This window comes from Aspergillus viridinutans (genome assembly GCF_018404265.1).
Source record: "Aspergillus viridinutans IFM 47045 DNA, scaffold_3, whole genome shotgun sequence".
NCBI classification, from domain to species: domain Eukaryota; kingdom Fungi; phylum Ascomycota; class Eurotiomycetes; order Eurotiales; family Aspergillaceae; genus Aspergillus; species Aspergillus viridinutans.
In genome coordinates this window covers 3,081,983-3,106,122 of record NW_025091219.1, presented here as the reverse complement: position 1 = coordinate 3,106,122, position 24,140 = coordinate 3,081,983, and the positions used below count along the sequence as shown (strand labels likewise).

The 24,140-nt window shown below is 48.9% G+C and overlaps 7 protein-coding genes across 7 annotated transcripts; 3 read left to right on the top strand and 4 right to left on the bottom strand.

Annotated features, from left to right (window-relative positions):
• Window positions 1-301: 301 nt before the first annotated feature.
• Window positions 302-1,042, top strand: Aspvir_005991 (uncharacterized protein; the record flags this gene model as incomplete). Its single annotated transcript, XM_043269201.1, has 3 exons — window positions 302-333; window positions 388-652; window positions 782-1,042. The coding sequence occupies 3 exons, from the start codon at window positions 302-304 to the stop codon at window positions 1,040-1,042; spliced, it is 558 nt and encodes a 185-aa protein (XP_043125136.1).
• A 535-nt stretch (window positions 1,043-1,577) lies between these two features.
• Window positions 1,578-7,623, bottom strand: Aspvir_005990 (uncharacterized protein; the record flags this gene model as incomplete). Its single annotated transcript, XM_043269200.1, has 6 exons — window positions 1,578-2,970; window positions 3,036-3,357; window positions 3,413-4,493; window positions 4,903-6,453; window positions 6,512-6,576; window positions 6,636-7,623. The coding sequence occupies 6 exons, from the start codon at window positions 7,621-7,623 to the stop codon at window positions 1,578-1,580; spliced, it is 5,400 nt and encodes a 1,799-aa protein (XP_043125135.1).
• Window positions 7,624-7,995: 372 nt separating this feature from the next.
• On the top strand, window positions 7,996-9,401 carry Aspvir_005989 (uncharacterized protein; the record flags this gene model as incomplete). Its single annotated transcript, XM_043269199.1, has 3 exons — window positions 7,996-8,094; window positions 8,164-9,243; window positions 9,294-9,401. The coding sequence occupies 3 exons, from the start codon at window positions 7,996-7,998 to the stop codon at window positions 9,399-9,401; spliced, it is 1,287 nt and encodes a 428-aa protein (XP_043125134.1).
• A 1,091-nt stretch (window positions 9,402-10,492) lies between these two features.
• Aspvir_005988 (uncharacterized protein) lies at window positions 10,493-11,527 on the bottom strand (the record flags this gene model as incomplete). Its single annotated transcript, XM_043269198.1, has 1 exon — window positions 10,493-11,527. One exon carries the CDS (start codon window positions 11,525-11,527, stop codon window positions 10,493-10,495), a length of 1,035 nt encoding a protein of 344 aa, XP_043125133.1.
• Window positions 11,528-12,498: 971 nt separating this feature from the next.
• Window positions 12,499-13,338, top strand: Aspvir_005987 (uncharacterized protein; the record flags this gene model as incomplete). The annotated part of the gene is made up of 1 exon (XM_043269197.1): window positions 12,499-13,338. The coding sequence occupies one exon, from the start codon at window positions 12,499-12,501 to the stop codon at window positions 13,336-13,338; it is 840 nt and encodes a 279-aa protein (XP_043125132.1).
• A 1,071-nt stretch (window positions 13,339-14,409) lies between these two features.
• Window positions 14,410-15,348, bottom strand: Aspvir_005986 (oxidoreductase, short-chain dehydrogenase/reductase family; the record flags this gene model as incomplete). Its single annotated transcript, XM_043269196.1, has 1 exon — window positions 14,410-15,348. One exon carries the CDS (start codon window positions 15,346-15,348, stop codon window positions 14,410-14,412), a length of 939 nt encoding a protein of 312 aa, XP_043125131.1.
• A 478-nt stretch (window positions 15,349-15,826) lies between these two features.
• Window positions 15,827-17,296, bottom strand: Aspvir_005985 (uncharacterized protein; the record flags this gene model as incomplete). The annotated part of the gene is made up of 3 exons (XM_043269195.1): window positions 15,827-16,561; window positions 16,626-16,784; window positions 16,865-17,296. The coding sequence occupies 3 exons, from the start codon at window positions 17,294-17,296 to the stop codon at window positions 15,827-15,829; spliced, it is 1,326 nt and encodes a 441-aa protein (XP_043125130.1).
• Window positions 17,297-24,140: the final 6,844 nt, after the last annotated feature.

The following is a 24,140-nucleotide window of genomic DNA, read 5'->3' as shown; positions in this document are numbered from 1 at the left end:
CTGTGAATTTGAAAGTATTCTTAAACTTGGGACGTAGGCCCTTGACCACAGGTTAGTGGGGAACATGGTTCTGCGGAAGCTGATTTGGACACGGTTATTTGGTGATTTGAAACTGCGACCCCACGAGCCTTTGCTTCAGCTTTTCTGACGTCAACGCTCGTTGCTAATTACTGTGTATTGTGTAGAAGGCCACTAAGTCATATAATCCTGGTAAGACTGCTTTTCAAGTAAACAAAGGGGGAACATTGAATATCCAGTTGATATTATGTACCTCAACATGCATACTACTTAGGTGGCTCAAATGATCTTGGCTGCTGAGAATCCGCAACTTGAGTAAGCTGATATCGAGAAGCAAGGTGGCTTTCTGCAGTAGCTGACTGTGTTTAGAAAAGCAAATCGTGCGGCTCATCGCAAAGCAGAGGCTCAAGTTCGATCGATCGTCCTCAATCTATGCGGTATCGCTTTGAATCACCTACGAGTGCAACCCTTCTTGGTAAACGCAGTCATTGCTATTACCCTGTACGGTGATTACTTAACCAATCATGAGGAGCGCGAGGCATTAGGTGGTATCATCAACCGGACAAGTGACTTACATGTGTGGCAGATGAAAAGCCATATCAGACTCCGCTACGACGATGGGAAGCAGCCGACGGTGCATAGATATGAGGCCTAAAGAATGATAGTTCATTCTCAGGAGCTTGAACAGCCAAGAAGATCTAACTCACCTACTCAATAGATTAGAGGCATCTGGAGTAGGTTCTACTAGTAAAGTGACCTATAGGTGGATAACGAGGGTAGTCAAGAAGGTAGCCAAGAGGGCAAGGAAGAGGGCAAGGAAGAGGGCAAGGAAGAGGGCAAGGAAGAGGGCAAGGAAGAGGGCAAGGAAGAGGGCAAGGAAGAGGGCAAGGAAGAGGGNAAGGAAGAGGGCAAGGAAGAGGGCAAGGAAGAGGGCAAGGAAGAGGGCAAGGAAGAGGGCAAGGAAGAGGGCAAGGAAGAGGGCAAGGAAGAGGGTAGGAAAGAAGGATACTTTAGGCATATATAACTGTGTGAATGATTAAGAGGCGCTCTTGGTCTTAGGCCCTCTTTACATAGGATAACCATGTAACTAGATCACTCCTCATACATAACTAGTAACAGTATCAGTCTAGAGACCATGTTCCCCCGTTGTAAGCAGGCCGGAGGTATCCCTGCTCAGGGGGTTCCTAGGGATGAGAGACGATAATCTAGGCTATAAGATGCTACTAGGGACTAAGTTCCTAACCTATAGCCTAGGCAGAATGAAATGCCATACTATTATAGAAGCTAGGCTATTTATATAGTATATAGAACCCTCCCCCTACAAGCAAAACCTTGGGACCACTCTGTAAGGCAAATCCTAATGGATATATAGGGTCTCGCTATACCATCAGATCTAGCCTCTATGACGAGCAGTACTAGATATATCCAATGATGAAGTGCGGCCTGTGTAAAACAATGCATACTGTACTCTGGATTAATGTTGTCGATTCATAGGAAACCATTAAAACGGCAATTCATGGCTTATTCATGTTCTATTGCGAATACGAGGAAGCAAATGTCTAGCAAGCAATCAAAACCCCTGTTCCTAAACCATCTGTGGATGCAACCATCAATGCACATTTAAAACAGCATTTGCCTCCTTCGCGCCTCCAGATCACAGCATTAGTTCCAGTATGACAGCACCATGCACGCGCAAATACTTCACTGGCAGGTTCCCCCGTGGCGTTTATAACAAGGATTGCCATCCTAGCAGCGGCATCACCCTTTTTGGAGATACGCGAGAGTTCCTCAATTCCTCGCACCGCGAATGTGTAGCGGCCTGCCGCGCGTGGGTCTATCTTATGACTGCCCCGACACGGTGGTACGGCAATAAACACACTGTTGGTGTAGAGCGTGAACGTTATAAAGGTACAACTGCGACTCAGGCGAAAGTCAATGCGTGCAGAATAATACAGTGCATCTTTGGCGCTCAAATCGGCTTTCGGCACCCTGGAGAGGCGAATAGTTTGGACTGCGACCGTATCAAGGGATAGTTCAGGAGGCGTTGGTAGCGTCCACTCGCCGCCATCACCATGGTTACTTTCCCTTGACCAGGTCGTTTCAGTTGCATCTCCAACGCCAGAGTCCAGATCTAGTGGGGCATACGGAGGTTGCCGTGTCGACAAAGAAACAGTGATGCCAAGTCTGCATTCAGGCAGAGAGGGCGAAAGACAGGGCCCAACCCAGCCACCTAAACAACGAACCTTGGGATGGCCTGTTTCCTGATCTCCAGACAGTGGTGCCAGCACCTTGCCTAGCACAGAGCGGACATTCCAATATGACGCCTCGGGATACACGATGCCGAAGTTTCCTTCGCGAACCTTGACGATATCGGTCGGCATGTGGGCTCGCAAGGTCGACGAGAGCTGATAGAGAACACCAACGAGGTTAAGGGGGAAATGAGCGCCTGGAAAGACCAGTCCACTCATCCAGTCATGGACACGCACATCAACGTTGACTTCGTAGGGCTGTGCGTTAAGCAGATCGTTGGCAGTCTTGCGGACCTCGTCTGCATAGGGCCACTGCATCTCGGTGACAAACTTGATGATGCCATGCATCTGCCGTTGAGTCACGAGTTTAGGTACCCCATAGCCTCCAGCGGGGTTGATCTCCATGTTTCGTGCCCATAGATCGGCCGTTATCATGTCATAAAGAACTCGAGTGGTGATTCCACCATACCAGCGTTTATCGGCTCGCTGGATTCGCAGTGTCAACTCGCGAGCGACGAGCAACTGCCGCATGAAATCGGCAAATCCAAAAGTCGAGTTTGGATCAATCTTCTCGTAAAATGCAAGAAGAGCAATGCTGCCGTTTACCTCGAAGCTGGGTAATGTCGAGCTGCTTAGGGCCCCGAGTAGGTCGGTGATCTGATGCCGCAGCTTGAAACCCTCTTCTGGATCAAGCCATGTGTAACTAGAGTGTCATTAGCCTGGGTTTTCTCGACTGCATTCAGGAGTATCATTTGCTTGAGGACGTACTCGCTGGGACCGATCAGCTCCCGCACCTCCTCGTAGCCCTTTTGGTCTGTAAAGTCATCTCCAAGGCCTTCTTCCACCAGCTTCTTCCACCTCTCGTCGATAAAGTCACTGCGAATCTGCTTTGAGGTGACTCGCTGCCAGCTGGGAGGTTTCCCTCTCTTTTCGAGGTCTGGCGCCTTCCTCCAGAAGGTGGCTTCTCGGGCAAAGCCAGTTAAGGAGACTGATCCAGGAGACCACCCGGCATACTTTCTGTCGGCGGCGATGTCCACCTCTAACAGATTTTCTGCAACGATTGCCACAAGGTCTGGGATATATTGCAAATCTATGAGTTTGTTAGATATGTGGTTCGTAACGGGTATAGAGATTGAGCATCTTACCGAATGCTGCGTCAGGCACTGGCTCAGCTTCCGCCAGCTCTGGAGTCTCCCCGAGCCCGACGAGCCAAGAAAAGCATGCTAGGCTGTCGGGTTTGTAAAAGGCTTTGTGGATCACCAGTGCTCCGGTATCATCATAGAGGTCGCCTGCTGGCGCTGTAGACGCAGAAGAAGAACTCGGCGGAACATCGACGGTGGCCGCAATCAGGTCCTGTACGACAGATTGAACCCCTGGTAACGGGAACTGGGTAGATGGACCGTTCAGGCGTTTTTCTGTCGAGCCTCTTGACGCAGCTGTAACCTGGACACTCTTCAGAGTTGGTTTCACGGCTCCTGGGTGACCTGTCGTAGACAGCATCTCAAGTCTCAAGCTCGCTGTTTCGGCGATAAGCTCTGTCACCTCATCAGCAGCGGTGACGAGGTTTTGCAGTTGATCCACATCATTGCTTCGCATAATGCCAGTGCGCATCTTCACCCGTGTCTTGTCCCTGATGGCTGGGAGGAGCGAGTCTAGCGAGTCATTGATGGCTTTTAGCTCCGCAGTAAGGGCGCGAAACTTGCGTTCATCTGTCACAGCCCATCTGGCTTTTTTCAAAGGCGAGCTCTCCTCCTGGACTTTCAATGTACGTTGCTGGAATCGCGCGTACGTTTTCTGGAAGGTGGTGAGGAGCATCTGTCGCCTTGGTGCTTCTGTCGACGCCGCTATACTTTCCTTCTCTTGACTTTCCTTCTGCGCTACCAGGCCATATCGGCTCTGCAGCTGTTCGACGTCATCAATACAGTGGGCGAAGCAGGCTAAAAGGCCTGCCACAGCCGGTCGCAGGGCGGCGCCTCGGAGGGATTCGTCGAGAAGGTCGAGGTCATTGGCAGTCTCATCTTCGGGTCGATTAGGGTCGATATTCGTCAGCCCTGCAGACTCTCCCCAGATAATAAGTCGTAGCCGTTCGACTTCAATCTTTGTCTGGAGGATCTCACGATCGACGCTGTATCTTGCAGCCGCGGCGAGTGTATCCAGGGTCTCTATGCAAGTACTAAAGAGAGCCGCCAACCCGACCACCCCAATTGCGGTACTTGCTATCTCCATCTGTGAAGCTCGAGCTTACACAATTTCTAGCAAAGGGACTTTACAACCCTGTCATCCCAGAATAATATACGGAGTAGAGAAGACCGAAATAAAACCGTCTGCACAAGCGGAGGTCCTAGACACAGCCTCATGCCAAGACGCTTGGGCACGTACGGTCGGGGGCTTAGATATACGAGGTTGCGGGGTCAACGTGAGATTATGCATAGACCTGCTGATGTAGGAATGAGGCCCAGCCTGGGAATTGTGGATGGACAACATGGCTAATTACCTGTACTCATCCCGCCTGCCCTCTTCAGTCCAACTGTCTGTCTGAAAGTCACGACTTCGACCAGATAACGCAGCCTATGACAAGGGCGCCTTGACTTGCAGCCTTGACTGCACATGCGAAGCATGTTCCTTGCCCCCTTACAATGATAGCATGTTGTCCATTCTGAGAGCACCATGCTCGCGCTACTAGCTCGCATTCTCCCTTCCCAGTAGCGTCAATGATGAGCACCCTCTTGTCAGTGTGAACGTGGTCTAGAAGTTGACTCGGCCTCAGAATGTGTTGCATCTTGGGAAGATCTTGCTGGTGGACAGCATGGGGTCCATCTATACATGCTGGTGCCGCGATGAATACCGGGTTGGTATAGAGGGTGAAGCTCACCGGACGATCATTGATAAGTAGATCAAGAATAGCTCTTTGCTCTGGCTCAGGTTCGTCTTGCCCATCACTCTTCATAAGTGAGCCTTGTGCGGGCGTAGTGTCGTGCAAGGCTGAACCTAGTTTTTGGAAATGGAGGGCACGGAACTCGACATGATCTGACGATTCAGACGGTCCGATAGGTACTGCCCATTCTGAACGGTTGCCCAAGCCCCGAATCCATTCTGCCGCACTGGAACTGTCCTCGCAACTCTGGAACGGAGGGAACCGGCGCACCTCCGCTGGTTGATCTTGGTTCGTGAAGCGGGTAAAGGCAGCATCTCTCGCGTGGACACGCCACCAGCCCTCCTTGAGCGACGCCCCTCGGACATCCTCCGGAGCTGGGCATGGCCCAACCCAGCCATTGGCCGCTCTGACCCCTTTCATCCCGCCGAGGACACGGCCAAACACCGTTTTTGCCCGCCAATACGACCGGTCTTTGAGGACTAGTCCCGAAGTGTAATGCTCGGCGGCCTCCAGGTGCCGTAAACTTGGAGTGGCTGCAACTAGCGCAGCCATAATCGCAAAAATGAAGCCTTGCCCAGGCAGCATGAGGCCATATAGCCAGTCCCAAAGATGTGTGCTGCTGGCCATGCCCCTTCTGATACTGGCATAGGCTTCCTCTGCAAAGATACGCATCTCTCCAAGAGCTGGCCAAGCCATGATTTCGGCGAAGCGAATGAGTCCTTCAACCTGGCGTTCATGTACGAGACTATGCAGTTCAACGCTGTTATCATTCGGATCGGGCAACTTGACCTGGATGCCGTCGAGCCATCGCTCCGAGGCGTGCATAGCGGCGACAATGCGGGGACTGACATTGCCAAATCCAATATCGGATAGCCGCTGCATGCGCATCCGTAGTTCGTAGGCCAGTATTACCTGTAGTAGAAAGTTGTAAAGACTATCGGATGTACCGAGCGCGATAGTGGCCAGTGAGGCGCCATCGAGCACGTCTGGAAAGTCTCTGCGGCGATTGAGGGTGTAGAGTATTTCTGTCACTTGGTCTGGCATCGTGGACCCCATGCGTGCGGGACCGATAAGCTCTTCTAGATTGTTGCTTGCTGAGCGCTCGTCGGCACTCCAAAACCGGTCGCCTTGAAGCTGTATGCGGCGCACCCGCTCAACTAGATCCTCAAATGCGACGTCCGGCAGGGAGTGCAGGGTGTTGGAGAATTGCTCTGTTTTGGGATTGTTGGCTCGGATCCACATGTTGAAGTCGGCTATGTAACCACCAATGCTTCGTGTACCGGGGAGTCTCCCTTCGTAGAGACGATGACACTAGGCAGCGTGAGCTTGGTGCCGAACAGTCTTCTGATCAACACGCATTTTTACATACTTCCGTATCCTGTCGGCTGAAATCAGCCTGGTCGTGTCTTTTCCTGTCGGACATGTACATCAACGCTGGTGACAGGATCAGATAAATGCATGTTCATGCAGTGAAGAGGAGACTCATGACTTACACCACGCCAGACAGGAATGTTTGACATACTGGGCCTCCTTATGTTTTTCCACCAAATAGTCATTACTGTCCATACCATAGAAGGAGTATTCGGCGAAACAATCACCTCCCACGATCCCGGCGAGGCTAAACTGCAGCCCTCCTCGTAGCTCAACTCGCTTGCTCATCGAGGCGTCTAGCACCCCGAGTTGTCTGGTAAGACGGTGCACATCAATGTCGGCAACACTATCGTCCGTTTGCGCACATTGGGCTTCGGCAATGCTTTGAGAGTACTGGGATAGCTGGGTAATGCGGACGCTGGCCGCTTCTACCAGCGGTTCCCCTCCTTCCAAGTCAGAGACGGCCTGTTCGACGATCTGGAGACCGTTCAGGTCTGTCGACTCCTTTATCTCATCTGCCATGACCTGACGCGAATCTTCATCGATATCCGGGAACAGGAGAGCCAGGCTATCGTTGAAGCTGCGGAGATTTTCAACAAACCGCTCAAACTGCTTCTTGTCCTTGATAGCCCATCTCGCCGCTGCGACCAAAGATGAGCTTCGTTGAATCCGAGAAGCAGATGCGTGCAGACGGGCATATGTCTTGTGGAATGTTGCAGCCAACGCATTCTCCCCGACACTGGTGGGAATCTTTCCAGTTGTTGTCGCCTGTAAACCGTATCTCCTTGTGAGCGCGGCACTGTCTTCGAACAGCCGTCGCATACAATTCAGAATATCAGAAACAGCCCTGATCATACGCGGCTCGCCCAGTCGAGGATCCGCGTCATCTCCCCGGTCGACATTCTTTTCCTGGTCCGGAGCCAGTCTCAGGAGACCCACGGCATCTCCCCAGAGCGCGAGACGAACGCGCTCAATGCCGACTTTTGTAGACAAAATTTCGTAGTCCATTCCTAGGTTTCTGCCGTTCTCAAACGTCTCGAAAAGAGCCAGACATGTCTTGAATAAAGTAACAAGCGAGACCGCTCCGACCGACACGCCTAGGATATCCATAGTCGAGGATAATGGGTTTCACGATCTTGCCAGAGGCCCGAACTTCATGCTTTTAAAAAGGCTTGTTCATCTGAGCCGCAACCAAGCCCTGCCCCGCCTTATCCAGTTCGTATTCCTTCTCTCGGGTGCGTTGATGCAGTTCAACTAGTCTCAAATGGGATGCTGACCACGCTTGGCGAGTGCACAGCCACCTCGTTATTGATGAGCATTCGAGTGGTGAGCCTTTTGGCACGAGGTGTGCCTGACCTACGCGGCTGCGCGACTGTACAAAAAGGCTTCCCTTCCACTATTGGCAATTATAACAAATCTCATAGGAGCCTCACTGGGCGTATCGCAGATCAAAGCGTTCTAAAGCCAGCCCCCGTATTCAACATGCCAATCCCCATGCAGGTGTCCCTTCCACTGGCTCTGCATCTTTGCACCCCCCAGACATACAATATAATGACCGACGAGCGTTGGAAGCCTGGCGAGGTATGTAGAAATCTCTCGAGGAGCAGTGCGATGAAGAGTATAGACTCGTGTTGCTGACCGACCGCTCAGAAATTGCATCGCTTCTCTCTGAACGACTTTGCCTTCATTGAGCAGCAATCTGGCCGGACTCAAGCTACCTTACTATTCGCTGCCATCTTGCGTGATATTTTCAATCACTCAGATTGGTCACAGCTCTACAGTTTCTTCACCAAGCGATTTCCTCAAGGGCAGGAACCTAACGATGCCAGCATGAGGACTCTGGAGCCGCCCAAGGAACAGTCTGCCTGGAAGAAGCCCACGATGGTTGACTTTATGACAGACCCTAGCTCGGTCGGACTGCCCAAGGATTTGGTCATCTTGCTTGCAACAGCCGGTCGCACCTCGCGCTCTCGCTTGATGGGCCCCGACCCGCAGCCGTGCGCGATCGGTCCTGCCATCAGCGTAGCCTGTGGCGCGGGGGGCTACATGGATCTCGCCTACGCGGGCCGGCCGCCCGGGCAGTATGAAAAACTGCACTATATAAACGGTGAATTGTACGGGTGGAAGAAGAACAAGTTTGACGTCATAGCAGGCGATATTTCCACGACCAAGAAGGGCGGACGGGATCGACACTGGGCTGAGTGGGCAGAGCTATGGTCTGCCATCGCCGAGTGGGTATACGAGCATGATAGCAAGGCACTTCAGCTAGGCCACCTGAGCACGCATAGCTTCAAGTACCGACCGAGTCCAGAGGAGGAGCGATCTTTCGACCATTTCGGCAAAATCCCACGTCAATATCTCAGGACAGATGCCATCGCAGCCGCTGAAGCGATTCACGACGTCTTCGCCCAGCTGGCTGAAGAACCGGAACGTTTCCAAGGAGTCGAATGGGACTTCCTAGAACTGGCAGTGCCAGTGGATGTAAGAGAGGCCTTTCACGCTCGATTCGGCCAGAAGGGCCCCGATCACAATGAGAACCGTGCTCGCTTGGTACATAGAGTGCCTGGACCAGGGCGGGACTCACTTGCGTACGGGGACTCATTGGCATACGAAGAGGTCAGCCCGATGGCTCTGAAGCGGTGCCCGGATGGTTTCTTCGGGGCTAGCTGGGAGGCATGGCTCTTATCAATCGAGGGAGGAGATGTGGTCATCGTGGAGACGATATTCCAGGTAAGTCGATGCCGTGTTGCATAACTTCGCTTTGACTGAGTTTATTCCAGGCACTCTGGGCGGTCATGCTATTGTCACAGCTTCCGTTGAATATCGAGATCATCGGGAAGACTGATCGGTTCCCAAGATGCCGGGATCCTGATACTGTGTACATATGAAAGAAGACAGACAATAGCTAGGGTATAGGTTGCATTACCGGATCCGAGGTCGAATCCACAATATCGAGCCTAACGATGTCGCAACAATTGCTGTCGCTTATTCTTTGTGGTTTGTTTACCCTGGAGGTGACTCCGTGGTTTGGGAAAAGCGCCTCTGGCACTTGGCCATTGTGAACCCGGCGTTGACGAGGTGCCTGAGCACCGTGGAACCGGCGAACCCTTTCTATATGGTCGCAATTAGCATCATAGATGAGTTTGGGGTATCCTGAAAACGAGCACTTTTATGGAGGCGTCCCCACATGAGCTGGTTCCATTTATCGAGTGCCTCAGTTATCTACCTGCATCTTCTGGTTGAGGCTTTGGATTGCTTGAGACATAATCGAGCGAACATAGTCGTTGAGCGTTTCGCAATTGTTCATGCTGGATGTTCTCTAAGTATGAAACCTGCCGCGGCTTGGTCAAAGAATAAACTCATCCTAGCCATTTACTTCTCTCCAGGCGTATTAGCTCCACGTCCGTGTCGAAGCTTCTGTGCCGTCGTGGATACATCGTACATCTTCTGTCATTGAACTCAAGATTCAAGAGATGGTCCAATATCGGGATGTGATCCAATGAATTGCAAGAGTGCCCTCCCAACTAAGGTGGAGCTACGGTATGATTCAGAGCAGTATTAAAGTGCACTGTGTTATTCAAAGCGTAAAGCAATCTCCAGGTTCTAAGGTCCACGACTGATATCCGTCATCGATCATGTCTCTGCCTACAGCTATCAATAAGCAAGCACATGCTGCCATAATGCTTGAAGGGATGCTTTAGGCCCTAGAGAACCTGTATCCTGGTGAGATATCACCTGCGAAAGGGCTCCACCTTTGGCAACTGATATTCACGGCATACCGCCAAAATTGATTACTCACAGGGAATAGTCAAGCTAAGAGGGAGTCGTCCTTATGGACACTCATCACTTAATTACTCCGATTTCCTTCTACCTGAACGCCGAGGAGAGAATGAGAACCCATGGTGTGACAGTACATACACAGATCGGTGGGGCAATTTTTGCGAGATCTTCTAGTAAAAAGTAGTGCAATTGCCTTTTCCTAATCATTCCCTTTGGGCCTTATCAGCGTTGAAATATCGCTGTATTTTTCCCGGTGGGAGCCTTGCCCCATCGCCTGTAAGCTTTGAGCAAAGACTATGGTGGTTGTCGAAAGGACCCTTGAAGGCTCCGGCGAGACCTCCGGCATGCCTAGGCGAGCCCCTGTGCATTCATACGAGCTTGCAGTGCGTTGCTCTGTTTCGGATTGGTCCGATGTACTGCTCCCTGGTTTGGCATGGTCTGGTGAGCGTCGCTCTGGTGTAGGAGGCACCTTGACAGCCTTGATCAACTTCCTAAGGATAGCATATTCAAGCTTCAGCTTGATGCTATACACCACCGCCTTGAAGGTGGTTTGCACGGAATACAGGCCGGCATATTGCGTGCCAACCACGGAGCCGTCCAGAAGAATGATGATCACATTGATGACAAGGAGTTCATGCAAGATGTACCGATAACGGTTTCCATCAGAATGCCTTAAGAACTTCAATGTACCCCAGATATATACTGCGGATAGGAATGTCTCTTGGATACAGAATCCAACCAGTTGTACTCTTTCAAGAACATTGTATGCCTTGACAAAAGTAATAGGATGGCTTGGTGCATTAGTGCCGAATGCAACCACCGCAGTCGGTATATGGAATATTATTGCATCAAAGATGATCAAGTAGAGGATGCCGCGTAGGACTCGTTGGTTCAGCAGAATCAGATGGAGTCGCGACCACAGCACCATTGACTGGCCGGTCACCATGCAACACCAACCGATGGTCACCAGGGTGTGTGTTCCGAGATAATTATGATGGACAATGTTGAAGAACTTCAGGAATAAGCCGAGGCAGTATGGGATAATACCGGTCGATGCGACAAGAAGACTCCAGAAGTAAGTGCCCTTCCACCGTTTGAACGTTGTAAAACAAAGCACAACGAGCTCTATCGCATTGTACCAAGCCAATCCGATGAAGGTCGCAAAGATGACTTCATCTAGACACCGCCGGCTAGTATAGATGCCTCCAGAGAGGCCGTTGTTGCTGCCAGACATGGTAGGCGACCACGTATCTTGTCTGTTATGGGGGAATGATCACCAGCAAAGCGGTATCAGCATGGTCTATGGCTTGGAATTGAGAGGACAGGCGGGTGATAAGTCTTGCACACCAGCACGCTGCACTGAATATAATCGTCATGGTCTTTTAGGTCTTCGATGCTTGGTGGCGGATTTTTAAGTTTAAGAGAAACATGGTCAGAACGTGGTCCAGAACCACAGCCTGAGGGAGCGCCTTCCACAGGCAAACCCAAAATCGCCTGTCTGGCGTGAGCTATATGGTTATTCTTTCCTTGTGGTAATATTCCACCAACAGCAACAGTGCAACTGATGCTTATGTGTGGCTCGCATGATTGAGATATTGCCGTAGCCTTACGGAACAGCGACCTCGACTCCATTGCTCGGATATTTCAAAGCAGGTGCATAGCACACATGAAATCACTCGGCCCTCACGGCCCGTGAGGACTGTAAATCTCTCAACGGCTCAAAACTGACCCTAATCCGGCTGGGAAAGGTCTTCCTTCCCGGGGGACGCATTCAATAATGCCTCAGCCACACAGGCGGCCTTTTGTGCAGAGCTCCAAGAGTACAGCGCTATGAAGAGTTCGATTGGAGTAAAGTGTCTAACTTTGGGGCCAATGCCGTGACCATAACTCCTCGCCAATTAAGTTCTTAAGATCCGTTGCCTATCCGCCACCTTGGCTTGCCAGAGGGTCAATCAGTGCTCTGGAGGATACCAAAAAGAGAATGGCCCCGATCTGGCCCAGATCACACTTCCGACTAGACTGTCAGACCAAAAGCTTAAAGTAGCTACTGTTTTCGCCACACTATCACCCGACGTGCATCGAGGGTTTAACAAAACCCAGCCTTCTGGCTCTTTATGTGCTTGGGCCAATTTCGATCACTACCACCACGCTCCGACTCTCTTACCTGGATGCACTCTGTAACCACCTCCTAGCGTGTGGACATTCATGTCGAATTCCACCGCGTCAGATAGCGACCATGGGCTCACAGAGGGTATCTACACTAGCAGCGCATGTCTGGAGTCCGCCTTTGTCTCTGTTTTCACCACTATTGCCTCCTACAACGTCATTGAGCTCCTGGTTCTCTGCTTTAGCAGATTCAAACGGAGGGACGTTTACTTTTGGACCTTGCTGGTTGCAAGCCTTGGAATCATTCCCTATAATCTTGGCCTGATCCTCAAACTTTCCAACGTCGTCCACAACAATAACATCACATTAACGTTTGCGAGCATCGGATGGTATTGCATGGTGACCGGCCAGTCTATGGTGCTATGGTCACGACTCCACCTCCTGATTCGGAGTCGAAAGCTGTTGCATGGTATTCTCTACATGATCATCGTCAACGCTTTTGTACTCCATATCCCTACCACAGTGCTTGCCTTTGGTGCCAATGCACCGAGCCGTCCCCAGGCATTCGTGAAAGGGTATGAAATTATGGAAAGGATACAGTTGATTGCATTCTTTTGTCAGGAGGCTCTGCTATCAGTTTTATACATCTGCAAAACAGTCGAGTTTCTCAAGACTCATGTCAGAAATCGTTACTGGGGTATACTGCATCAGCTGCTGGTTATCAACATCCTTATCATCCTGTTGGATGCTTCATTCGTTGCAGTTCAGTACTCGGGGTTTTACGCAATTCAAGTCACTCTAAAGGGCCTGGTTTATAGCGTCAAGCTGAAGCTGGAGTATGCCATTCTGGGCAAGCTCGTCAAGGCTGTCAATGCACAACGCAAGGCCACCGGATCGGACTGCGACACAGATCGCACAGACAGGTCCTCCATGCCATAATCATGCTCAAGCATCGGGCTGTCAACTCTTTACGCCGGAGATTCTTACCACTGCCCTTACGGGCACCACCAGTGCTGACGCTGCACTGAAAGTCTCTTGATGTCAAGATGGAGATTAATTCAGAACCGGATGAGTCAGCCGGAAGGAGGGAGAAAGCAATTAAAGGACGGTAACTTGAAGAAGGGCGAAAGGACCAACATGCTGGAGACACTGGGGATGTGGCAGTTTTCTGACAAGACATGTCAACGTGACCAGTTACGCATAACACTAGAGCTGTTAGGGAAGGACGGATGGAAGATGGAAGCTATCATATGATCTTATTAATAGAGCATGCAGGAATTCTACTCGCTTTGACTAGCTTTATGATCAAACTGTCCCACTTCCGGCTGTTTGTCTCCTATACCAACTTCTTAAACAGTAACAGGTTTATAGCAAAGGCTTCCCAAGCGGCCAGCAGCCAGGCGCTGGATCATCGTACCTTTCTCATGTGCCAATGAGAACTTAAGCGCGTTGTGTGTCGTACATAAGGCTGAAACGCGACTATAGCACAGATATTCAGCCCTTTGGTATGGTGTATCTGATGTCCAACGGCCTCTGAGCACAACGAGAGCTAACCAATTACTTCTATGGTCATGCATGCACCTGTGTAGTCTGCTATTTCTACATACTTCAAGGTAGGGCTAATGGGAGAGATTATCTTTAAGTTATTCTTTAATATCCCCGGGGGTGGATTAATTTAATAATTAATGGATTCATGCCCACATCGACAAAACACCTCATATACAAGCACTGTTATTAGACCATATGACTATCCTATCCTGGGCAGTACACAGACCGAAGCTGGTTATTTAGCTATTATAATCACATAGCTGCAGACACTTGGCTGCAATGTCTCCAGAATCCTTACAAATGACAAAGTTGAGGGTGACAATGGAGATGCTCAGGTGAAAAACTGGCTTATAAATAGCTAACATCTCCTTTTTAAAAACAAGACTGGCCACCCTCTGCGCACTCTGGCAGTGAACATAAAATCCAGGCTAAACACTATTCACAGTCAAGTAGAAAGCTAACTCAGCTGGAAATTGTCGTTGCCCAGGAGTACACTTCTTCCAGATCCGGGTCGGCAACATGGCAATCACTCAAGAAGGCACCGTTGTGTTCTGCAATAACAGTATCAAACGCAGCAAAAACATGCGTCGCAGCGCCCTGGTCCAAGTCCTTGATCTTCATCTCCTCCATGCCCCACAACCACTTATTTCCATACAAGTTATCCATCTCCGAGAGGTCCGCAGAGAAAGAAGCCAGGTCATCGCTTCCATGCGTCGCGAGGTTCGTGAAACTGACCCCCGGGCACATCGGAAAGGAGAGGAGACCGCGGGAGCCGAGCTTCTTGGTAAGCGAAAGACCCATTAGGGCGTTGGCCGTCTTTGACTGGCCGTACGCCAGCCACCGCTGGTAGTGCTTGCCCTCGTTGAAGTTGTGGTCTGACCAGCGGATACGGCCAACGCGGTGCACACCGCTAGAGACCGTCACGACGCGCGGAGTCTTCGAGGCCAGGATCTTCCCCATGAGGAGATTGGTGAAGAGGAAGTGGCTGAGATGGTTTGTTTGGAATTGGCTCTCGAAACCATCCTCGGTCTGTTTGTACGGCACAGCCATAATTCCGGCGTTGTTGACCAGGACGTCGATGTGAGGCACGTCAGTCCAGGAGTTGACGGTCTCTGCCGCTTTCCGGACGTCGGCAAATGAGAGAAGGCTCAGGGCGAGGGGCTTGACCTTGATGCTTGGGTGTGTGTTGCTAAGATCGTCGACAAGACCCTGCATCTTGGGAATTGAGCGGCCGGCGAGGATGAAAACCGCCGGGTGTGCTGCGGCGACTTGCTTTACGAAGCTTTCGCCGAGGCTTCCCGGGGAGACGCCAGTGATGAGGATAATCTTTCCGGCGATTTGAGGGGCGTAGTGGCGGACAAGCTCACTGGCCCTGGTCTCGTGGTTGTAGGGGGGCGCCATGGTTGGTATGGGCATATGCTCACAATGATTTAGAAAGGGTTATAGTAAGGGCACAAAAGGTAATGGAGTTAAGGATGCTACAACTGGTTCAAAGGCAGATCATGGCCCTTTTATAATTATTTCATGCGCCTCTGGCCCAGGGGAGATGACTGATGTGCATGCTCAAGACGGCTGGAGTGTGGACTCGGATACCGGACAATGCGCATGCCGGCTGCGCCACTAAGAATTGCCATACCATTTCGGACTCTTTGCGCGAACAAGCAGAGCAGGACATCAATAATACTATGCGAGTGTGTATCTATCGAAGCCGGTGGGTACATAAGATGGTAGCAGTGTGGACTGTGTGGCTACTGGTGAACCGTTTGACTAAAGGCGCTAAACCATTTCGGGTACTTCGTGCGAGCAGCGAACCTTCTAATTCCATAGTAACACAGAGAACTCAATAAGTTGTGACCAGAATACCATTAGGTTCGCATAGTTAACTATCAATTGGATTAATCATTTGGGCTGCCAATGTTGCCAAGCCAAATCCAGTGCTTTCGCCGATGAGTCGCAGTTTTTCTCGGAGCCATCCTCTCTTTTCCTCTCCAGCCAGCGAAGAGAACAGCGGGACTACCATAGGGAAGAACATGCCAAATGCTCGATGGGCCATTCCTACCTTATCTTCCTCGATATGGTGCTTACTGTCAAAGTTGAGAACAGCGCAAATATCTCCACAGATCTGTTCAAGGATCATAACGAGCCTCTCTGACACGTAAACCTGACCATTGAATTCGTGGCTGGTGGTGTCGACTTCCTCCTTCATGCGAGCGATGAGGTCTAGGACCAACTCGACGACATGGTATCTAACAGCCCGATATAAGCTTCTCACAATTGCCTCCGTTGTTTTGTTGGATACCTCGAACATGTGGTTGAATGCTGTGGGCTGTTGACCTGACGGCAGATTTGGATCTGAAGAGGATCTGACGCTTATGGCCGTAGCTTCGAGGCCTTCACTGACACTGATACCATCCCTAATGAGCTGCGGTAGCACCTCCAGTCTATATGCTTGATCGCCCCTTGCGGTGATTTGAGCTTGAGCCCGCCGCTTGAAATGGACCGACCGACCGAGGATTGGTTCCAAAAGAGGATCTTTTATCCAAGGAGCTGTGAATTTCTCAAGGGATGACCACTTGGCGTCGTGGAGCCCATGATCGACGAACATACTCATCAACTGAATACCAATGTCAGCTGACCGTTGACTGTAAAGGGAGTTTGAAGGATCGACTCGATCGTACACAGATATGAGAGAAGAATGCAAAAACGCGTCTATCCAGTTCGCAACGCCGTCCCTGCTCAGCTCGCCATCGGAGTAACATCAACGCTCCGCGGAAGTGGATATGACATTGGAACTCTGTATCTGGTAGTGTAGTGTCCAAGTAGTCCGGCACGATGGTCTAACCAGCCTTTTAGCATCTGGCATTTGAGCCCTTTCAGAGAGATTGTGAGGATAAGACAAGCTCAGAACATAGCTCACCTCGAAGAGTGAAAACAGAAGCAGAGTTACCAGCACTGAGTCATCCGCAGTCAAAACCGGATCGTTCAATGTAACATTGAGCGCTATAATCGCTTTGCCGTAGTGCCGCCTTGCCTGAGCCATCAATCCGGATTGGCGAAGTTTGAGAGCCAAGCTAGCCAGGCTGACGGCATGGAGCGCTTCCTGGCAACATGTCGATGAGCTATTGGTATAAAACCCAGGAAGTAGGTTGAAGAAAGTAATGCCAGAATTGATTGCATAGTCGCTGCAGAAATGGTTCCAGCTGTGTACCTCGGTAGCAATGTGAACTCTTGGCGGGATGATGGCTATGGCTGTTCTTCTTGCAAGCTGCTCTCTTCTCTTCATTCTTAGTACTTTTTCAACCCGCATCTGCACTTTCCTCTCGGCATAAGTGTTCTGCACGCGAAGCATGACGTCCCAGTCGGGATAGCCGGGACATGCCTGTCCGCCGTCCGTGCAACGTCGACAGCATGGCTTTTGCAAATCGCACTGAAGTTGAGGAATTATACCACTGTCAGCCTGACAGACCTTGACAGCACATTCAGACCGGTCACTGTACCTTGACTCGACGCTGTCGACACGCGAAACAACATTTTGACCGCTTGCCCGCGTTGACCATGGCCAAAATAATTCTCTCTTTAATTATTGCTCTAGTGGTTGAGCCGCAGGATAGTTATGTGGTAGGAAAAACTGCTTAACTGGATGGGTACAATCACTTGATGTGGATGTTGAACGCGTAGATTATCCCACACTAATAGTTAATCAGTTAACATAATCCACGGCTGAGCGCTTTTTCAACCATTGGATGTTGGTATTTTTGGGCCGCCGAAATGCGCGTATGGGGCACTGGTCGAAAAGATAGTGGCTGGAAATAACTATATTGATAAAGAGGATTTTCACTAACTCTATCCTCCCACGCGTGAAGCAGTCTTTACTGAAACGAAAATATGCAATGGCTTGGCAGAAGCTGGTCTCAAACCACTGAATCAAGGCCAGGTACTTGAGAAGATCATCTTTTAACTTTGTACATGTACGCCACATGGCAATGAATGCAAACCATCTTTTACAACTAAAAATCAAGGTTTTGCGTGCTGGAAATGAGCAGAAATTGAAGAAGAAAGCAAGGAAATGTACTACTCTGTTCGTTATGTTGAAATCTTCAACAACATGGTAAGATGCGGAGAAAAGTGGCGTTCGGTTGTAGTGGCCGCTCAGCTGTGGATTACGTGACCTAATCTCCAGCCTAAACCATTATGGGTCATAAGTGCGATTGGGGAACCACCACAGTCGAACGCCATTGAACTAAACTTTCAACGGTTCCAGGGATGTCTTGTGGATTACTGGTTGTGGATTGGATATGGGTTAATCCGCATGATGTTTGATCCAACCTAGGTGGATTATGGGTTGATCCACGACCTATGCAACCCACCCTCATATCCATGCTGAGGATATATCCATACCGCCTTGTTAGGTAACCTCTAGTATTTAGATTACCATTTACCACTTATTTTTCTAGTATTCTAACCACACACCTAAGATATCTATATATTTTATATGACAATATAATAGTTAGATATATAAATATTATATATTACCTATTGTATACACTAAAATAGCCTGATATATGGGGGTAGGGGTGCGCCCTAATGTTAGGATGAAAAGTGGTGTGGATATATAAATATCTTACCACCACCATCCTGACCACCCTCATCTAAAATCTGAAATTTACCTCAACTCGAATTCTTCCTAGTAAATCTGATATTTTATTTTATATATATAAAGATATATGCCTATCTAGCCCTAGATATAGTTAGATAAGCCTATCAGTTCGGAGAGGCCCTAGATCATGTGCACCCAATGGGTAACTATCCATATCCATGCGGATTGGGTATGGTTAGCCCAAAAACACAGCAGATACTCTCAACCAAGTAACAATACTTCTTTCCATGGTGACTGTGCAGTGGACGTTTCGGACAGCTGCCTATTCGATGCGGCAGGTAGTGCAAAGCAGGGTTCAGTGCAGACCTGAAGTCGCGCAGTACACGTAATAATTATTAATACATTCTGCATAGTCCACAAGGAAGGGTAGGGTATCCAACTCATTCGCGAGCAGCCGATCCAACATGTTCGTAAATCCTTTCACTTCCTCCAGAGTGTTATAATGGGCGAAGCTCACACGTATCACCCCATCTTCTGGAAGCCCAAGGACTTCATAAAGATACCAAAATGAATATGCATGTCCACTGGCGATGCGGAAGTTGGTGTGGCACTGGATGATGTTTTTAATTTCTTCAATGATCGCCCTTCAACACGGAAGCTGACCAGGGATATGCGCCTCAATGGGTCCGAATACAGTTCCCCATAAACAGTGAAAGTGTCCATCCTGCTATCAAGATAACACAAAAATGCCTCCTGAAGAACCATCTCTTGGTGAACAATCCTGCTTCAGCCGATAGACTTGATATAGTCCACTACGGCGATCAAACTGTTCTAGTTCAAAACATCCCATCCCCGGGTGCAGTTTGGTATCGTAAGCATATGGGCTCGGAATTGAATGATTAATGCTCATCATTTACCTCTTCTGAACCCTCAGATGGGCGTACAGCTGGGCAATATGAGGGCTGAAGATCTTGTACCAGCTGCAAAAGTAGAAATCCACATCCAGCGCCTTCAGGTCAATGGGCTGGTGTGGCGCCAGCGCTACCCCATCTACACAGAGCATCGCACTGGGTATTGTGTGTACCATATCTGCAACAGCACAAATGTCATGAATAGTCACAGAAATATTCAAAAGATGATTACAGGTGACAAGTCAAGTCTTAGGAGAGAGAAGCTGCCATAAGTCCTCCTGGGACAGGGTCTTGCAGCACTTGCTTTAGTTCACTCAAATAAATCTCAACTGGTAGGACAGGCGTCCTAAATTTAGGCTCTTATTTCAGTTAGCAAAGCCTTCAATCATAACTAGAAGAGATGACTTTCCTCATTTTGCTCTCATGCATGGGCTGTTGTAATTAACAAATACAGCTCCTCAGCTTTGCTATGGAGCAGAGATGAAGAGTATAATGTACTCCTATTTTACAGGAGATGAAAACAAAACCCTAAACAGAATTGTGCGAGCCGTCTGGTAATATTCCTGGTCCATGCATTGATGGTGAAGAACATCAAAAGCAGTCATCAGCCCCCTTATCAGAAGTGCTCCAGTAGGTAAAAAGTGCAGGAATTGAGAAATCGGAGAAGCAAAGGAGCTACTGGGACCCTCACATTCATCTAGTCGCTGGCGGATGGCTTTGACCGGTCCTATCTACTAACAGTGTCTTACACCGATCCTCACCTGCAGCTTCATATCTCACTTTCTGTGTCCCTGACACTAGCCTTTAGGATAGCTTAACAAACCTGTAATCTTTGTTCCAGAGCATTCGATGTCGATAAAAAAATTTGGGGGCAAATTTTGAGGGGATCCAACCCTACGCTGGCCGCAGTAAGCTTGAATAGCTAACGATACTCTTAAGCATGGAGTCTTTGTCTACCCAACAATACTACAGTAAAAATGGCGCCACTCTCAGCTTTACACCTGTGGCTGACATTGCTGAGACAGCCTGTTCTTTCCTTTCTCTCTACCAAACCCTGATTAGTCAACAACATTCGTGGATATGTCAATTATCCAGCCGCAGCTCCTCAGCAAGCGGTCCTGAGATAGGACCTGTCCTTTGTTATTCATAGTGTCTATTTTGAACTGAATACTTCGTTAGGTCAATCACCGGTATGGGCTGGGGTGACACTACAGCGTTGAGTACCAGTAAAATGTTCCACTCAATCCCAACAGACAATGATTCCGCTACGTAGTGCTAATTTTTTCGCCAGGTAAGGTGCTAAGTTGCTCTGTAGAAGCCACATTTGTATATCGTTGCGCAGTAATGGTCAAGTACAGCAAGAGAGACATAGAGACGTGGACAACTAGCTTATAAATATAAAAAGGGCAAGACGAGGGTGTATGTGGATTCTCAACTTCCGGAATTCCATCTGGAAGAAGAAACAGCTGCCTTTGAAATTTTGTTGCGACCATGACTTCTCTATTTTCTATATGATAGTTCTATCTGAGCAAAACATAATAACCCTGCTGTTTTATTACTAAAGCCCAGTCGCAATTAAAGGGGCCTGACTTTCTGGCTTCCCAACATTTCTCCATGATTTTAAACACCTTAAAACACATACTAACTGTCAATTCTGTAATCTCTGCTGCTGTAAAAGGGTCATAAAGGGAGTTCTGCTGTTCGCCCGGGGCTAGGCAGCTAGACACGCAAAATAGCCACACTAAGACACTTTATAGCAGCCTTGGGTCCCATAGGCCCTTGAAAATAGCTATAGCTTGTAAGACCGCATCTATGATCTCCAGCAGCTCTGGGTGTGCCCCTAAGATAATAACATGGAGATAGATGAGTGCTGCAAGGGCAAAAAGCCTGTTAATATTAGGTATTAGGTGGGGCAGAGAGCGCTCCTAAGTAATTTAATAATAATAGGCTGGTTTCTAGTAATGTGTCCATGTCCATAAGTTCCTGCTGAAGGCACTCCTAAATCTGGCAGCCACACTCCACCAGATTAATAATACTTAGCTTATGCACTACTTGCGATTCTTCCTTCCACCTATCTAGTGAGGAGATCTTAAAGATAAGTGCCATGACTAAGTTACTACAGCCTATAATGCTTTCTAATGATACATACAGATTACGTAATGCCTGTGCATGGTCAATATTAAGAAAGGGGGGCTATTAAGTAGAAGTAGATGCAATGATATTAAGTAATATAAAGGAGCTAAGCAAGATACTAGTTACATAATGATTATTAAGAGAGAGTGTGTCTATATGGCGTGGAAGGTTTGTATAGTTAGACCCTGCTAGTTTTGGTTTCATGAGAGGTGTTCGCGCCTCTAGAAGGCTGGGAATCAGGCGAGTGACTTTATGAAGGAGGACCTGCTAATTCCCTCTGCCGCCGGCAAAGAGCTTAATCATTGAGCCTTTGAGACTTGATAAGGGAAGTAAGGGAGGACATATACCTCCTAGAATAAGAGCTGAAGGATGGACGCGAGAGACTTGATATTATAAACTATATAAGTACTTTTATTCCATGTATGTGATTCTTACAGTAAGCGCTATGTTCCCTAAGCTGCTAGATTATAGTAGCCACCCTTGGCGCGCAGTTGAGTCAGGCTGGCGAGAACATTGCCCTAGTATGGATGGATAGAGAGAAGGTCTTGTTCACTAAGGGCCAGGGTTGCAAGATAAGCAGGCTTAACCATCCTTAAAATAGAGAATAGGTAACCTCTTCCTCAGGGGTTGCGGGAGAGGTAAAATGGGTACTAGATTGTAGAATACCTAATCTAAGTAGTGCATAAATAACACATCCTCTGCTCCTCCATGTCAGACTGGCTCAATCAGAGGTCCTGGAGCAGTGGGTTTTCTAGTAATATTATCATCTACACCAGCCTGACTGGGGAAGCCATTACTATTTAAAGATGAGTCCTATGCCCATTCATCCACAATGGAGAGGGATTGTCTACTCGTGGCAAATTGTATCTTATCTTGTGGCATGATTACATTCAGCATAGCCTTAACGTTGTGCACACCCATCATGTCAGGAGCAAGCCATGATAAATCTCCAGACAACCTGGGCGATAATGAGTTCTGCGTTGAGTCTATATTCTGGAAAAATGCAGGTGGGTGTTGGTGAGCTTCTTTATTCACCAAGGACCAGGGTGCAATAGCTATATAGTCACTGTTAGGCGGTGCACTCCACGTTGGATCCATAAAGGAACTTAAAATCATATCAAGAAATGGGTCCTGACCTCCGATATCACTGCGATCATTAAAAGGGAGAGGTATGGAAGCGGATAATGGTGCTATGTGTGCAGGGGCGTCTTTAGTTAATACTAGCCCCTGATTCAGATTAAAATCCTGTGCTTCCTGAGGCAGCCTTTCCTTTTGATTTATTGATTTCTGTTGGCTGATAATGTGCTTAAACTTTGCAGCCTGTTCTTTCTGCTATCTGTCATTATCTATCTACTTGGGTCTTGGGCTGTATCTATAGCACTCTAACCCAAAATAAGTGCATGAATGGCACACTGGCTGAGTCTTGTCACATTTCTTCTTCTAGACTTGACAGGTCCAGCATCTATTTAAACTCCGTGTGGCTGAATTTGCTAACTAGTCAGTAATTTCCGTCCTGATGAGGACAAATTGAAGCTTACCAAGCCTTACTGGTAGATCCATGCAGATCATGCAGATTGATACACCTTTTCTGTCTGTGACCTAGGTGAAAGAACCGCAGCAACCTACTGTTCAAGAAGTTGAATTTGAAAGACCTTTAATGACCCAAGTCTACGAGGTAACATCAGCTATATAGTGAACTACTTGCCTAAGCCGGAACATTTGTCAGTCTAAATTGATGCGGACGAGAAGGACCGTTAACTTGCATCTATACAAGAATTGTCAAGCGTGCGGGGAGAATGTGCCAAGGCAACGATGACTCGTGTGGGTGGAGTATCAATCAACTCTTTCGCCCCTGGCGGTAAAGCTAGGCCACTCCATGCTTTTTCGTCTACGCGGGCTGTACCGACCTTCATAGGGGGACCTGCTACCTAATACCAGCGGCAGGCCATGATGGCCCTTTGTTTTCAGCGCGGCGAGGGTGTATGACCAGACAAGCACGCAGGGCTCCCTGTGAGGGGCAGAGATGATAGAGAACAAGATATATCACTATTAGATCGCCTGGCTAGCAGTGGTGAATGCTTCTCCATACTTAAATAATCAGAGGTCTTTACCATTGTGTGTCCAATAGTGGCATATTATTTCCAGTTTGGTCTTGTCTCTCTCAGTATCACAATGACCCAGTCCAACGGCAACTCAGTATCCTCAGCGTTGGATCCATATCGCCTCAATCGCAATGTCGCGGCTTCGACCCATCTGAGCCTGCAGCACTACATCTGGATGCGCGACTGCTCGTGCAAGTGGTCAACCAAGCAGGCAGCGATCCAGTGCCTGTCATACAGAACATGATGAAACTGCTCAGTATGTGCTGGCTCCATCTGTGGATAATGGTCTTATGAGAAAGGCTGGGCTGACGGCATCTGCTATGATATCTAGAGCCCAGTGGCTACCTGTAATAGGAGGAGCCTAATGACAACGCCAGCAAGTGCCTGATCATCAAGGCAGACCCTACTAATTCATCTGAGAATGCTAAAAAGCTTCTGCAGTGCCTTGAT